This window comes from Neovison vison, chromosome 10 (assembly GCF_020171115.1).
Source record: "Neovison vison isolate M4711 chromosome 10, ASM_NN_V1, whole genome shotgun sequence".
Classification (NCBI taxonomy): Eukaryota; Metazoa; Chordata; class Mammalia; order Carnivora; family Mustelidae; genus Neogale; species Neogale vison.
This window is the reverse complement of record NC_058100.1, coordinates 48,334,593-48,350,458: the sequence shown is the minus strand read 5'-3', so window position 1 is coordinate 48,350,458 and position 15,866 is coordinate 48,334,593. Positions and strand designations below refer to the sequence as shown.

General features: G+C 46.2%; 1 protein-coding gene across 6 annotated transcripts in view; it reads right to left on the bottom strand.

Moving 5' to 3' along the window:
- Positions 1-15,866, bottom strand: part of CACNA1E (calcium voltage-gated channel subunit alpha1 E) — a 339,348-nt gene that overhangs the window by 227,882 nt on the left and 95,600 nt on the right. For all 6 annotated transcript variants that reach the window (XR_006386630.1, XM_044267234.1, XM_044267236.1 and 3 more), the window contains 3 exons: positions 3,696-3,799; positions 2,473-2,625; positions 944-1,125 (listed from right to left, as the gene is read on the bottom strand). Coding sequence is in view for 5 of the 6 variants with exons in the window: in XM_044267234.1 (XP_044123169.1) it covers positions 944-1,125; positions 2,473-2,625; positions 3,696-3,799 (439 nt within the window). In the remaining variant the exon portion in view is untranslated. The remainder of the gene's footprint in view (positions 1-943; positions 1,126-2,472; positions 2,626-3,695; positions 3,800-15,866) is intronic.

The window sequence follows — 15,866 nt, the reverse complement described above, 5'->3', positions numbered from 1 at the left end:
AAGCACACGTCTCCCTGACCCCTGTCATTTTAGAACTTGGACTCTGCCCATGCCTTCCACAGCTGTTAAAATCGGACTCTGGGAGGCAGAAGATCCTTCAGTGGTCACCTGGTCTGTTGTGTCACTATGCCCAAGTCCCCTAACATCCCGGACGGGCAGTCAGACAGCCTCGTCTTGTGCACCAGCTCAGAACCTTCCAAACCAGCCCGATCATACGAGCAACCAGAAGCACTTGTAAGAAGTATTGAGCCCACGAACTTGTCAAAGCTACACAAAATCAAAACCTGCCCAGAAGAGGCCTATGAACTTGGATTTTAACCAGCGCCCGTACTGAGTCCTGCAATTAAGCATGTTTCTTGTGCACATGTGATGCAGGGGTTCTTGACAGGAGCTGCATCTCAGCATCAGCTAGGGAGCTTTAAAAAAAAAAAAATCAATGACAGGCCTTTACCCCGAGCTATTCCTACTTAATCTGTCTGGAGCGGAGCCCAGGAGGTGTCACTGTTTAAAGCCACTAGCTGATTCCAGTCTGCAGCCAGGGTGGAGAGCGACTGTAATATCTTCCCCACCTGATGGCAAGCTCTTTGAGGCCCACAACCAAGGAGTCTATACCTCTTGGTACTCCTTGCCGAACCCCGCCACCGTGCTGAACCTGCTGGAAAATACACTCTATCACTACTAAGGTGATTTCATTTAACTAGCTCTGTTCACCCATCCAATGGGATGTGATTTCCTGACTCTGCTAAGAAGCTGTGTGCTTCCACTTAGCAAGAGGCCAGATGATAGAAGGATATAAAGTGCTACAACTTCTCACGGTTGAGTCTGCCGCCCCCCCCCCCAAAGCCCTCCTGTGCCCCAGAACAACCAGATGTTCCAGACAACGTCAGAAGCCTCATCCGAGGGCTCTTCCCTCTTGCTGCAACCCCCTGGCAGCTCTACTCACATTGTACAGCACGGTGGTCCACCCTTCCATGGTGATGCACTGGAAGACGGTCAGCACAGCAAAAAGGATGTTATCAAACTGGGTGATCCCATCGTTGGGGCCAATCCAGTCCCGGCATTCGTAACCAGCGGGGCAGCCCTGCACACCACACGGGTGAGGGGGGTCGAATCCTTCCAGAATACCTGCAGACACATTTGGAGGGCAGGGGATATACCACATGGTGGTTAGCACGAGCTGGAAAGGACTCAGGGAGCCACAAACACTCAATGCCATTTCTCACAGAAGGGCATGTCCTCCTTTCTCTCAGGCTCCCTCCTGCCTCTGGCCTCGCTCCGCCTCACAGCTCCCCTACCATGTGCTCATCCCAGCACTTCCCAACCTCCTCTGGACACGGAGCCTCTCGTCCACGCAGCCCTCCTTTGGTGCAGGCCATATGCTCTGATCTTGCCTGAGCCCCACAGGACATGACAGACTGGGTCACACAGGACAGTGTGAGGTGGAGGCAGGATCTTACTGAGTGTCTAACTTCAGACTGTGGTGTAGACCCTGAGGTCTTCCTGCGTTTCCTGGGGACAATGATAAACTATAGTCCCTCCACAGCAAGGCTCAACACCTTGTTCTTCTGGCCCAAATTCCTGGTCTTGAGTAAGACAATCAATCAATCAATCAGTAAAATGAAACTCCAAGGTAGAAGGTGTTCTTTGAAGAGTCTTTGATAAAACACAAACATTATACTAAACTGAAATTCTTCAACCTCCCCCTGATCCCCTTTCCTGCTAGGCTATTCTGTGCAACTTGAAAAGAACAAGTAAGATACAAAGAGCTAAGAATTTGGGTTGGGGCGCCTGGGTGGCTCAGTGGGTTAAAGCCTCTGCCTTCAGCTCAGGTCATGATTCCAGGTCCCTGCTCAGCGGGGAGCCTGCTCCCCCCCCACTCTGCCTGCTTGTGATCTCTATCTGTCAAATAAATAAATAAATAAAAATAAAATCTTAAAAAAAAATTGGGGTCTGTGAACACCACAAATCCCCCAGCCCCCTGGCAAGCCAAGCTCAGGGCTCCCTCAGCTCTTCTACGCGTTCTGCGGGACACGGCAGAGGAGGAGGAAAGTCACAATGTGGATCACGAGGGAAAATGTCTCCACAGATCTAGAAAGATCCAAATCTGACTCTGGACTCGTGGATCCCCCTGGTCTATGAGCCAAAGAGGACACTGTACAAAGCGCATTCAGACAGATGAGGTCTGACATGCGTTTTGACAACCTTCTACCATGGGACGGGGAGCTGACATCTTCTGTTGGAAATCCTCTGACTCCAAACTTTAGAGGTCATTGGCTTTGCAATATCTGTGTCCAATAGGGACCTTTAGTCTAGGCTGCTTGTGCCTCAAAAAGCCACTAACTTGGGAGTTTCTAATTCTGGGACTGGGGTAGAATATTGTCTTCCAACCAGTCTCCCGATGACCTGAAATTACTCCACTGACCAGAGGGACAAGGAAGGGAAGATGTAGAAGGCAAGAAACAATGACCCTACCTGAATTGTTTGTGAAACACGCACGGTGCAACTTCCCACTGTAGAACTCCAAGCCAATGATAGCAAACATCAGGATGGCAAAGAAGAGCAGAAGACCAATTTGCAGAAGAGGCACCATGGCCTTCATGATGGACTTCAGCACAATCTGCAGGCCTGGAAGGAAAGGAAGAGAATGACAATGGGAGCCTCCCTGAGCACCACTGGATACAGCAGGCTCCCTTGACCTCCTCCTACAAGTCTTTGAGGGAAAAGAACCTCTGGCCCTGAGATGATGAAGACAATTTGCAAAGGGACAACCAGAACAAGTCAAGCCAAAGACAGCCATCACAACTACTCCTGGCATCCATCTCGTGCTTTTTCTACCATTCTCTGATCATTTATGTGCTTATTACTCCTCACTTCTTTGTTTCACCCCTATTGTCTTCTGCTTCTCTTTCACAAACCTATTAGAACATGCTTCTTTCCTAAAACAAATGAAGCCTGGCCCTGCTAGGCTGTAAGTCCTATGAGAACAAGGACAAGTTCTGCCTCCCCTCCCACTCGACTCTATCTGAGAGCTCGCTGCTTCTCCACTGTTGCGGGATCACAGTCAGTACAATCACGATTCCTAAAGCACCATACACTCTGACCCAGAAATTGCACTTCTAGGACTCTACCCTAAGAAAATAATCAGAGATTTGAAGAAGATTTAAGTAAAAAGATGCATGTCGCCGCACTATTTCTAGTTGGAAAAAAAAATGAAAACCATCTACTGTCCAGCCATGTAGAAATGACTAAATAAGCCATCCTGTATGAGATGGGCTGTAATATCAAACTTTTTAAGTCATATTTTTGAGGAATATTTAATGTCAGAAAAATCAAATGCTTCTACCACAGGATCCAGAAGTACAGACACAATATGATCAAATTGTGTTAAAATGCACTGGAAAAAATGCATACAAATATAGGATAATGAGCACTTTTCCTTTTCATTTTATAACGTCTTCTTTACCTTGCAAATAATTCTACAAAGATCTTTCACTATCTTTAAAATCCAGGGGGGACAAAAAAAAAAAGAGTTGCTAGGTTTTAAAGTAAAATGTTATGCCAGATCCCTGCCTCTGCACTCTTTATTACCACTGGAGAAATCGTTTCTTGTTTATCCTGGATTCCTCTGGCCCCAGATCCCTCGGGGACACACCCGTAAAGCTACAGCAGAGGAGAAGAAGAAGAAAGGTGCTCACTAGGTATCCCCGACACGAGCTTCAGGGGCCTCAGGACACGCACAGCCCGGAGGGTCCTCAGGTCCACGTGTGTGTTGAAGTGGGTTCCTGCCGTGGCCAGGATGCTGCAGGTGGAGACACAGAAGGTCAAGGTTACCACAATCTGGCTTTCTCCCCCTGACCCGGGGGGGAGGCCGGGTTGAGGAGGGATCAGCCTGGAAAGCACACGGTGGTGCCGAGGGCAGCTGCACGTGGGCGCACCTGAGCTTGGGTGAATCATTGCTGGTTCTGACTGGAATTAAATTTAGCCACATCTGGGTTTTACTTTGCACAGAAGGAAAACTTATCATCACACCAGAATCCTAGTTCCAGATCATGAATAGAACACTGGCTCCCTAGCATCTGTCCCATTCCTGCCTCCAAACCTTGTCCCCTCCTCTCCTCTCTATTCCTCACCAACCTCCTTGCCCTCTTTCCAACCTGCCAAGGCCCCTGGGTTTTGTATTTCAGCCTTTCCTTAGATTCCCCTGTCTGCTAACTCCTTCCGGGACTTTCTCTGGATCAGCAGCAGTAAAGGAGTAACTCGTTCTTCTCCACCCTGACACTCAGGAGTTTTTACCAAGTGAATCGATCACACTGAAGCTTATAAATCACTGAGTAACTTCACTGGTCCTCACACAGCACTTTTATAATGGCTCTACATCTCTGTATAACTTGGATTTGGTTTCTTTGCTTCCATTTTCCACCTCCACAGCCAGACACACACACATGCACGCGCACACACACAGACACGCACACACACACCCAAATCCATAACAACCCTATTAGACTGTGTATACCAAGTGCCTTGTCTCGAGGAGCACAGCAGGTGCTGTGGATAGTCGATGACACCGGAGTATTAAGGAAAGACACAGCAGATGACCAAGAGCCAGCAGAGCGGGGCTCCCGTCGTGACTCAAGCACTTGAGAACCGAGCAACGTGAGGCAAGTTACACATTCCAGCAGCCTCACTGCCCTCATCTACAAAATGGTGGGAGTACCAGGACCTCGCAGTATTGAATAGTAGTAATTCTACAAGTTATAATGTGCAGACTAGATAATACGTCCAAAATATTAACAGTACTGGCTTTGCAACTGGTTTTGTCTCATTTTAGTCTTCTTTCTTTGGAACAGTCCTTGTCCTCCCTCATGACCTCTCCATGACAATTTCGGTGATCTGGAGCCACTAGCAAATAAGTCATTCAGAAAACCGAGCTTTCTACATAGGCAAAGGGTGGAGAGAATAGTTTATGCCATTTCATTATTTTGGAGGAAACATTTCCTTCAATACTTGAAATCAAACTTGAATGAAAGGTCCGTGCTGTATACCTCTAGAAAGCAGAGATAGGATCAATAGGTACAAATTACACAGATCCAGGGACATAAGAATCATGAACAGTGCTGGCCAAGGACAAGGTCGAATGTTTCATGAAGTAGGTCCACTTCCCAACATTAAACATACTCAGCCACAGGCCGTATGACTATCTGTTAGGAAGTTAAAAGTGTTCCAACAGGAGTTGAAGCTTATCGAAACAACTAGCAGGGATTTTTCTCAATTTTTTGTTTTTGTTTTTGTTTTTAAAGATTTTATTTATTTATTTTTCAGAGAGAGAGGGGGAGAGAGCGAGCACAGGCAGACAGAGAGGCAGGCAGAGGCAGAAGCAGGCTCCCCGCCGAGCAAGGAGCCCGATGCGGGACTCGATCCCAGGACGCTGGGATCATGACCTGAGCCGAAGGCAGCTGCTTAACCAACTGAGCCACCCAGGCGTCCCGATTTTTCTCAATTTTAAGACTATAATTCTATGTTGACCCAACCTCAAAATAAGAACTAGAAAGAAACCCTACTCTCATCATGGGTCTCAGGAACTAGGCAAGCTGGTTCTCAGGTCTCCCTCTACCTCTCCTGACCCAAACTTCCATGCTGTCTCTGAAAATGAACATCAGGGTCTCTGAGGCTGCTTTTGAGTTTATCTGCCAAAACCAAAGAGAGAAACCAGGGAGGAGAGGGGCATCATTTCCAATACATAGGGGAAACCTGAAGAGAAAAGAGAGCAAGGAGAAACGTGGAAAGTAGGACTGAAAAATAAGAGAGATATAGAAACAAATAAAGGAAAGAGGAGAAAGAGAAAGCTCAAGGAGAATGTAGTGATAAAGAACCAGAACCCCCAGGAAAATGGGGTCACTGTTCTGCTGAATCTGCTAACAGGGGAAGAATCAGCTAACGGTCTCCTGAGGCGCGGTGCCCACGGGAGACGCCTCGCCCTCCGGCTCGCGCTGCCTCACACGCACACACGGTGAGGGAATCTGCCCTGTTCAGAAACCCGAGTTCTGTTTCCTAGGATACCCGGATATACACGAGATGCTCTTTCAAGTCCTAAGAAAGAGCTATTGAAAAGGAAAATTTCCTTCCCAACCCTGAGTGGAAGGAGGGATATTTCAGAACATGGAGGTAGGACCAAAAGACAAAATTGAAAAGGCAAGAAGGCATAAGTGTAGACGGAGAGAAAAATGCTTGAGGGAAAAGAGACTGCGAGGGCAGGCAAGCGAATGGGGAGAAGAAACATGGAGATGAAAACAGGAAAGAAATAAAAAGAAAAAAGTGCTGGTGGGGAGAGGCAAATGCAAGAGAAAGAATTCTCGTGTGGGAAAGAGAATAAAAGTAGAGTCAGTTTGAAGGAGAGAAGCAAAAATATGGCACCTGTGGTCAGGACCTTGCAGGGTGGACCACAAGACATGTCCGTGTTCTTTTCACCAAACTGTCCCCCGGGTTATCCAAGCCGCCCCAAACTTCAGCCGGGACCACAACACCTGGCGCTCCATTCTCCCCGTACCCTCAGAAATGTCTTCTCCTTCATCCCACACAGAAGAGCTCATACATTGGCCACTGGCTGTTCCCTAGTGTTCACATCACGTCTGAGGGCAGGAGGTCCCATCCACTTGGTAGAAGCAGGGGCAGAATTCTTAGGGGGCAAAGGATATTTAAGGGAAAGGGCCCTGCTCTGTGCCCCTCTAAAATCCTGTACCCACTACCATCTCTGCCCTGCCCACATCTTAGAGGAATTCTCTGTTTTCTCCGGTTTCTCCTCTGTCTCTCCCACAAGATCTGGAACCTCTCAAGTAGAAATGCTGTCTTCCTCATGTCTACACCCCACGCCTAGCCCAGGCTCTGGCAAGCAGAAGGTGCTCGATGAGTGCCTGAAGGACCGAACTGCACTGATGAAAGCAGTCAGTGTGCTGAAGCAGAAACCAAACGGGCAGGAATACCACAGACACCCTAGAATTTACCCAGGGGAAGGGCAGGTGGCACAGGTGGGGAGCTACCCTAGCACACGCCTGTTGGAGCGCGCGGGAACACACTAGAAATCTGTCCTCAAACATTTTAGAGTCTAATGAGGAGCTTCCAGTAGCATGTAGGACGCCTGCTCTCAAGCAGATCCCACAGGACAGGATCTGCTCTGTCTTCAGCAGGAAAGTTAGAGAGAAGGAGGGTAGGGAGGAGATTCCGCATGTTAAAGACCTGCCCTTTCACACGGCCTCAGTGCTGAAGTCTATAGGGCTGCACAAAACTCTGGGCCTCACACAGAGTGGGACTGATGCAGGAGGCTCAAGGCAAGTGCACGTAGAAGGCCCAGGCCCTTGGTCTAGCGGAAGCGGACAGACAAAGGAAATAATTGTAATTCATGATGAAGTGTGTCATAACGGGGATGCTTCCCAAGCGCTCCGAGAATGGGACTTGCTGTGGGGAACCTACAAGGCTGGCATTTTCATCTCCGTTATTTCGTGAAATCCTCAAACATAATCTGATATTACGACTGTTTCCATCTCATTGGAGAGGAAGTCGGGACTTAGAAACAATCGAACTGCTAGTACATGGCCAGAGCGGGTTTCAAATATCAAAGTCCTTCCCCTTCTGGTGTCAAAGTCCAGACTTTCCCCACTCGGCCAGCTTGCTGTGCGCGGTCTTTGTCAGCACCACACAGCTCCACTGGTCCTCAGTCCTTTGTGCTTCTAAAACTACCAAGGTCACAGTGTTTAGTCTCCCTACGAGCCAGTGAGCTGGGCTCCCCTGATCCTCAAGCCACAGATCACTGAGTTCCTCAGACTCGTCACTGATCACTGTCCGGACCAGCAGGTCAGAGGCTCCTTGCACCTGAAGGGATGGCTGCTGTAATATCCACACACACACACACACACACACACAAGCATACACGCACACACGCACGCACGCATGCACACACATACACGCATGCCACAGAATCAGAGTGAGGCCACTGTGCAAAATTTCAATTCTGAGTTCATAAAACCCCGAGCTCTGTGTCATTGTGTGCCACACACACGTGTGCTCTTCAGAAACAGAGGCTGTGTTTTCCAGTTCTTTTGTCCCCAGGAGCGCAGGGCCTGGGCAGGGGGGTCTGTACACAAAGGGGTGCTTAATTACCACTTTACCTCCAAAGTGGAGAACAGACGTGAACCTCTGGGCACCACTGGCAGAGACGGAGGGTTTGGTGCCTGTAAATGTTCAAAACCTTTTCCCTCGTGGATGTCACAGCTCAGCCCTACTTTGCTGCCTCTGCTTTGAGCCATCAGCAGGTAGAAGAGTCTAGAGGCTGATGTGATCCTGAGGGTGTGGAGTGACCCGCACTACAGCGGCAGGAGATGGAAGGGACGCTTTGAGCCATCAACGGCCAAATGGTCTCTCCCCAGGTCAATCACCCAAAGAATTCCTTCTGACGTTGGGGTTCTGTCTTAGCCTCCGCATCAACCCAAGTCTAACAGTCTCTTTTCACACTTCCATGAAGCATGAAGCAAATATTATATTAAAAAATTATCTGTTGCTTATCTGCCATTCAAATTTAACTGGACATCCTGTACTTTGTTTGTTAAATCTGGCAACTCTATTTAAAGGATGACCAGGTAAATAAATAGCATCCATCCCAGTTGTTTTCCTAGCCCTAAACAAATGTATGAATTCTCTTTTGAAGAAGAGACACAAACCAAGGGTCTCCTGCCTTAAGGCCCAGGAGTCCCTCCTGAGCTCCAAAAAGTATCTCTTTGCAGGTGCTTTTTGACTCCTGCGTATTGCAGGAGATCCAGAAGAGACAGGGAGAGGCCTAATTCAAGGTGGATTCCCGACACAGATTTAAGCCTTTTCATTTCCTTTTCATTTCCATGGGTGATCCACCAAAATGAGTTGCTGTGTCCACTTTGAAGTGTTTCAGAGGTGGCTGGTTCCTTCTTCTCTTCTACTATTTTCCCTCCAATGAAGCACCAAAGCCTTACATATCCTTCCATCAACACATCTCTTGGATTCACCCCTTATTCTCCAGCTTCCTTCTTGCCTGGAATGCCCACCCCCTTGCCTTCTCTCCCTGCCTAAATAATATGATCCAGACTTCAGAAGCCAGATGGCATCCTACTCCTCCGTGGAAAAGATCTATAGTCAAAAGAGACTTGAACCAGGATTATGAGGAAGCGGTAAAGCATGTACTCTCCCATCATACTGGCTGGTTTCAAATGCTAGTTCCCTCACTCACACTATCTGCCTGGCCTTACGCAATCACCTCCCTGAGCTGCAGTGTTCTTATCTGTAAAATGGGGACAATACCTTCCTAAGGGGTCGATGTGAGCATTTAAAAAGATAAGATGCTTATAAACTTCTTCACAGAGTGCTGACCCGAAAAGTTATCAAGAGCTCACAGAATTAAAGGGGTATGGAAGACCAGGCTGGAAAAACGGGGAAGTGGAAATCTCAGTGTGGTAGGCGGGATAACAGATTCAAAGAGATCCAGACCCTAATCCTGGGAACCTGCGAATGTTACCTGATTATGGCAAAATTGATTTTGCAGATGTGGTTAAGGATTTTGAGATGGGGAGATTTTTCTGGATTATCTGCGTGGGCCCTGGATGCAATCACAAGTGCTTTACAAGAGGGAGGCACAGGAAGATTGGGCTAGAAAGAAGGCGATGTGATGACTGAGGCAAGGTGCTGTGCTGCTGGCTTTGAGGATGGGGGAAGGATGCAAGGAACACAGCTCTAGAAGCGGGGAAAGCCAAACACATAGCTTCCCTGTCCTAAAGCCTTTGGTGAGAGCACAGACCTGCTGATAACCAGGACAGCCCAGGGAAACCAATCTTGGAGTTTTGACCTCTAGAACCTTAAGAGAAGAAATTTGTCTTAAGTTACCAAGTTTGTACAAGTTTTCTACAGCAGGAATAGGAAACTAATACATTGGCAAAGGTCAGAGACTCCAGGAAATCTGATTCCTAGGCCACTGTGGCTATTGCCAGACATATCATCACCGACTGTACTGATATCGTAGCACTGACAGCTTAAAAGTCATGGCAGACAAAAGCATGTGGTGGAACTTAAGTCACATGTCCCCTTACACTTCCATCTGACTGCACTGGGATGGTCCTCTAGCACTTCCAAAGTGGGCAAGACCCCCATCAAGTGCACACACAATAAAAGGTTCTCCCAAAAAGGAGATTGGGGGCCACTGGGGAAGTTGAACCTGAAATAGCTAAAAACACAACAATGTCTACTAAGCCTGACTCATAGAAAGTACTTAGGAAATAGGGGTCATGTAGAAAGATGAGAGTTTGTGTCTGTTTTAGTCTCTTAAATAAAGGGATCAGGTAAAGGGACTTCTCAGATCTGTCCTGGCTCTAAGACTCTGAGCCAAGACCTGTCCAAACGGTGCTACATTTCTCCAGCTCATTCCATACCCCCTTTCTCTGGAATCTTGAACGCTGCACAACATTGAACACACGATTTCATACCGTTCTAGTGTTTTAGCACTGAAGTCTGACTGTTAATGATAATTAGCTGCATCCTCATAACTCAGTTCAAAGCTGGCTCCTCGACGGCAGAAAGTGCCTTTCACATTTCCGTCTATGGTCCCTTCCCTAATAACACGGAACAGTAATGCCCAAGAGATACCCTTGACTCTGGGATAAAAGGGTGTTAAAAGATCCCCACTAAGGCAGATCAGATCGACTTGTCCATGGAGCTGTGAATGAGCCCATCGGCACCCATATAATTAGATATCCACACCGAAGGAGATTTAACCACATGTGCAAATAATGATGATCTATCAAAAATCTATTAAATTACACCTAATGTTGGGCTTTCCATTTCTTTTAAATAAATTACTGAAAGTATAATTTGATTTCGGAATCATTTGCTAAAGATTTTACCAAAAACAAACAAAAATCGTCTCTGTGTACTAAACTGTTTAGTGGAGACAAGCTCCCCTCAAAATTCAATTTGACTAAAATCCATCTGAGGGAAAACAATGAGGCTGAGAGAGAGAAAACAGCTGTTAGCTCTGGCCCAGTACCCGTCTCTGCAAGCTGCCCCCTCTTCCTTCCCAGACCCTGTGTTAGGGCCCTTTGATCCCATTCAGGCTTAGCTCAATCCCAGAACCCAGAACTCAGAACCCAGAACCCAGAACCCATCTACAACGAGCAGATCAGTACTGAATGTATGCAGTGCGGTAGGCACTGGCATTGCAGTGGAGAACAGGATGAGATGGAGGCTGTCCTCAAGAAACTTAATGAAAAAGACATTACACAGATCACAGTTACAGTTAAGTAAAAGGTCAGGGACGGAAGGCTTTCATATGGAAATGGCATGAGCCCAAAGGTGAAGTATGAGTCGGCCAGAGGAAACAGTGTGGGAAGAGCATCCCAGAGGCAGGAAAAGGCATGCATAGAAGGGACAGAGCAGAAAGGAGATTGGTACACTTGAACAATTCAAACAAGAGCTGGTGTGTCTGGAATTTAATGAAATCCAGGGAAGTATGAAAAGCATAGAGGCTAGAAAGTGTAGAAAATATCAAATAAAGAAAACTTCGCAGGCTATATTAAAGATTGGACCAAGCCTGGCAGCGCTCAAAATCCAGGCTTGCATTTGGTAACGGAACATCAAGCTTACCCATACTGTTACTCTGAGCTCCAAAAACTTCCCTGATTGAACCACTGGTCTCTTATCTTCTCCCCAAGCCCCAGCCCCGGCTGCTAGAAATGTGTGTCTACCTCGGTCGCTATAGCTGAATTAGTGCCGACGTCTATTCCCCTAGGCCCTTCCCGGGACAGCTGTTGCCACCTGCCTCCGCCACAGTAACCTTTCCTGGTAACACAGATAGCCTGGGATCATGCCAACCAGGAAGGCTGGGTCCCTCTCCAGCCCAGAGACTGAATCTAGATTATCCTAAGCAAATCATCCATTGTCCTATTCTTATAGTGACTGGTTTAAAAATGAACAGCCCACAGAAATCAGGCCTTTAAGGGAAAATATGCTGTGTTGCTTCAACTCACCCATGTTCTTAGAACAAAAGTAAAAGCATACAAAGCAACAATTTTCAAATCTTTTTTGAACATAGCCTACAGTACAAAACATATTTTATATCACAAGCCAGGATGAATATATGCATGTATGATTTATGTGTATGAATGCCTGTGTGTATGTATAAAATTCCATAGTGCCCCATCAGATAATACTCTTTCTATGTGTGATATATTTTCTCTCCAATTTTTCCTTGCTATCTTTTGTTTTTGGTTGCTGGTCGCAGCCAATTAAGTTGACGCCATGCCTCTCTAATGGGGTCGACCTACAGTTTGAAAAACCCAGATGCAGAGACTAGCTAACTCATGCTCATTCTAAAGAGGACAAGACGGACCGACATGAACTGCTGCTCTAATAGCACCATGTGGGTTCTCGGTGTTTTCCCCAAATGATGAAATGGTTTGCCTTGAAAAGTTCTGCTGTGCTCTTCCAAGAACAGCAAATACAGTAGTCCAGGAGAGACCCTGTTCCCTTCTCTGTTACCAGAGATAGCAACTACGTCTTGGTGCCTTTCCCAATGGATTAGTCTCACAGAGAGACCACACCTTCAAATCCATCACAAGGCAAGCTATCTCTGGGCTTTGGTTCGTGGGTTAGTTGGTTGGCTGTTATTTATTTGTTATTTATTTGGTCTATGACCAAAGCGGAGCATGAACTTCTAAGATTCTGCTTAGGAAGAAGTCCTGATATTTCTTGGGAGAATGAGGACAGGAGGGTCAGACTGTCCCTTTCCAAAAGAGAAGGTTTGTGCCATTTCCAGAAGGGACAAGTGGTTCTGTATTTAACAAAGGTAAGGCCTACCCTTTCTGGAATTTAAAATGGGACTCCTAATTAAATTTCCTAAGAATCTCTAGGGCTATGAAGTGGTTCCAAAATATACTTTTTGATGAGCAGAAAAATCATGGCCTAAAAATCCTCTCTTTTCCTTTCCCACCAAAAGAAAATTCAACAATCAAACCATGTCACACCAAGGAGAGGAGTTTGTATTCAACATTTGAGACCAGATAATTCTTTGTCTGTAGGGAGCTGTTCTGTGCCTTGTAGGATGTTTAACAGCATCCCCCACCTCTGCTCACTAGGGGCCAGTAGCAACCCCTCCTTCAATCCCTACCCTGCCCCGGGTTATAACAACCAAAAATGTCTCTAACCAACATCACGTGTCCTCTGAGGGTGGGAAGGACATACTCCTGGTTGGGAACCATTATGGATGGAGAACCTCCTTCAAACGGAGCAGTAGCCTGATTAAAGACAATGCGTGTGTTTCACTACTAGTCCTCATCCACTCTGGGAGAAGCACACCCAGCCCTCCTCAGGCAGACACGAAGATGTTGCCACAGTGACCCCCAGCCACAAGTCATAATTTTGATGAAAATGCATAGATGCCAGCATTGCTAAAAATGTCCTCTGCCTTCTTCTTTAAACATCTAGTGGCCACATCAGCTTAACCTCAGTGTGTCTACAAAGGAATCTTTAATCCAAAAGTTTCCCCAAATCATGCAAGGTAAAGAACACAGTAACATGCCAAGGAGGGTTTTATTTACTTAACCTCAGTGTAATGGAGACAAAGGTCAGGTTCCTACCAGTGGTCCTGGGCTTCTTCCTTGTTTTACAAGAAAGTCCCTGATGATTCACTCAGACACTGGAAGGAGAAATGCCAAGCTATGGGTACAAAGACTGTGCGTGTCCTTCAAGCCCAGGTGGTGGTGACGATGATGATGGTGATGATGGTGATGATGATGAAAAAAATGCCTCATTGTTTCACTGTTTACATAACCCTGTCCCATAAAGATACCATTATTCTCCATTTCGTCAGTTCGAGAACTAAGGCTCAGAGAGAACAACTGGCTAGCCCAAGATCCCAGAGACAGTAAATGATCAAACTGAGACCCAAACCCAGAAATTTGATTCCAAATTTGGAGTGCTTTCAGTAGCTACAAAAGATAATGGCCAATAGCTAGAAATCTATCCCAGAGGCACCTACATTCAACAAATGTCTTCTCTAGGACAACCACAGAGCTGCCTCTCTGCAAAGCCCACAGTGTCCTGTGATTGCAGGATCAAATGAATGTTACCAAAACTGTACTTCAGAGAGCTGGCAAAGACCGAGAATTGCAGGAGAGGGAAATCCCACATTATAAGAACTCGCTAACATAAATACATGTTCTTTCAGTTGTTTTTCTAGTAGTGGCGAGGGATTTGTATTGATCTACCACCCACACACTTTCCCTCACCAGGTCTCCCTTAGGTCCAGGGACAAGCACTTGTGAGATGGCTGGCCTGGGATAGAGAAGAAACCAGCTGAGCAGCAGAATGCGGCTGGTTACCCATGTAGGAGCCAAGCCCTTAATGCCAGCCACATGAGAAGGCTGCACTGGAGACCTCCAGTATCACATTACAGAGACCAGCTGTGTAATTCCCCCCCACCCACACACAGTGGCCTCTTACTGTTTATATGGCTAGGACCTCCTCTTCCTCCAACAACATGACTTTACCCCTACCGTTCTTTTCAAAAACTGCAATGCTCTTACATGCCACTGCTGCCCAGTTAAGTTTCTCGCCAGGGATGTTTGGATGTAGGACCAAGAGTTTGGCTGATCTCTCCTGAAGCAACAAAAACCCTAAAATGAAAGGCTTCAGGAGCTGTCATTGTTCTCACAGAACAAAGCTGGCTGTAGGAAGAGAGAAGAATAAAGCTATGGATGGAGGTAAGAGGAATGAAAAAAAAGGAAGGAATTCCTCTGTAGCTAGCACCCTGATCTGGCAGTTCCTGAGGCCCACCTACTTTCTGACATTTCTGCAACTTGGTGGTTCCATGAGACACATCTTCCTTGAAAAGCCTCCCGCTTGCTTAAATGACTCCAAGTTTGGTTTCTGTCACTCACGATGACCGACTCACCTATTCTGTCCAGAAAATACCATCTGGATAAGAAACCAAAGTGAAAGTTGATATAACTGGCTGGCCAGACAAGAGTTAAGTAAGATACATGAAAAACAAAGAAAAACTCAGAACCGTGCCCCTGGCATGGAGCCAATACACCAATTAGAGAATGTGCAAGCTTTTTTTTTGATGTCACCTTAGCAAGTGGCTTAATTCGAAGATACTGAAACACTGTTCCCTCTTCAGCTTGGAAAAGACTGAGAAATTACACATATTTAAGATCCTGGGGAGAGCCAGACTCCTCTTGTTGAGACATCAAATGCGAATGAATGCAGGTTAACACTAGATGGTGGGTTGACTGAAGGGATACTTGAAGTAGGAGGAAAAGAAAAACCCAAGTAATAAAACTCTAACTTCTCATAGTATATTGGGGTAGGAGACTTTTTCTTCTTCTTCTTCTTTTTTTTTTTTTTTTTTGGATGTCTGAGGAACAGCTAGCTAAAGAATCTGAGTTTATAAAACCTCTCAAATCAATGACTCTTTCAGAAAAATCATGGATCCATAAATTTTAGAGAAAACATATTTGTCCATTGTTCCACTTTCCTAGTTCAGCCTACAATGCCTAAAAGATTGATTAGTGTGACAGGCATATGCCATCTGTCTTCTAGGATGACAAGTATTAAAAAAAAATACCCAGATAATTTCCCATGCTTGCAGAGCAGACAAACCTACAATTACAGTGCATGATGAAGAGGCAGCCATAAAATTGTTATAAAATATCAACTGTCTGTAGAGCCCCCAAATGAACTAGAGTTATTTGTCAGAGAAAACAAAGTGCTTTTTACTTTTTAGAGTCATTAAACCAAAATTCCTTCTAGTACTTCTGAGTCATAATACATCCCATACCACCTATTTGGAATACAATAAA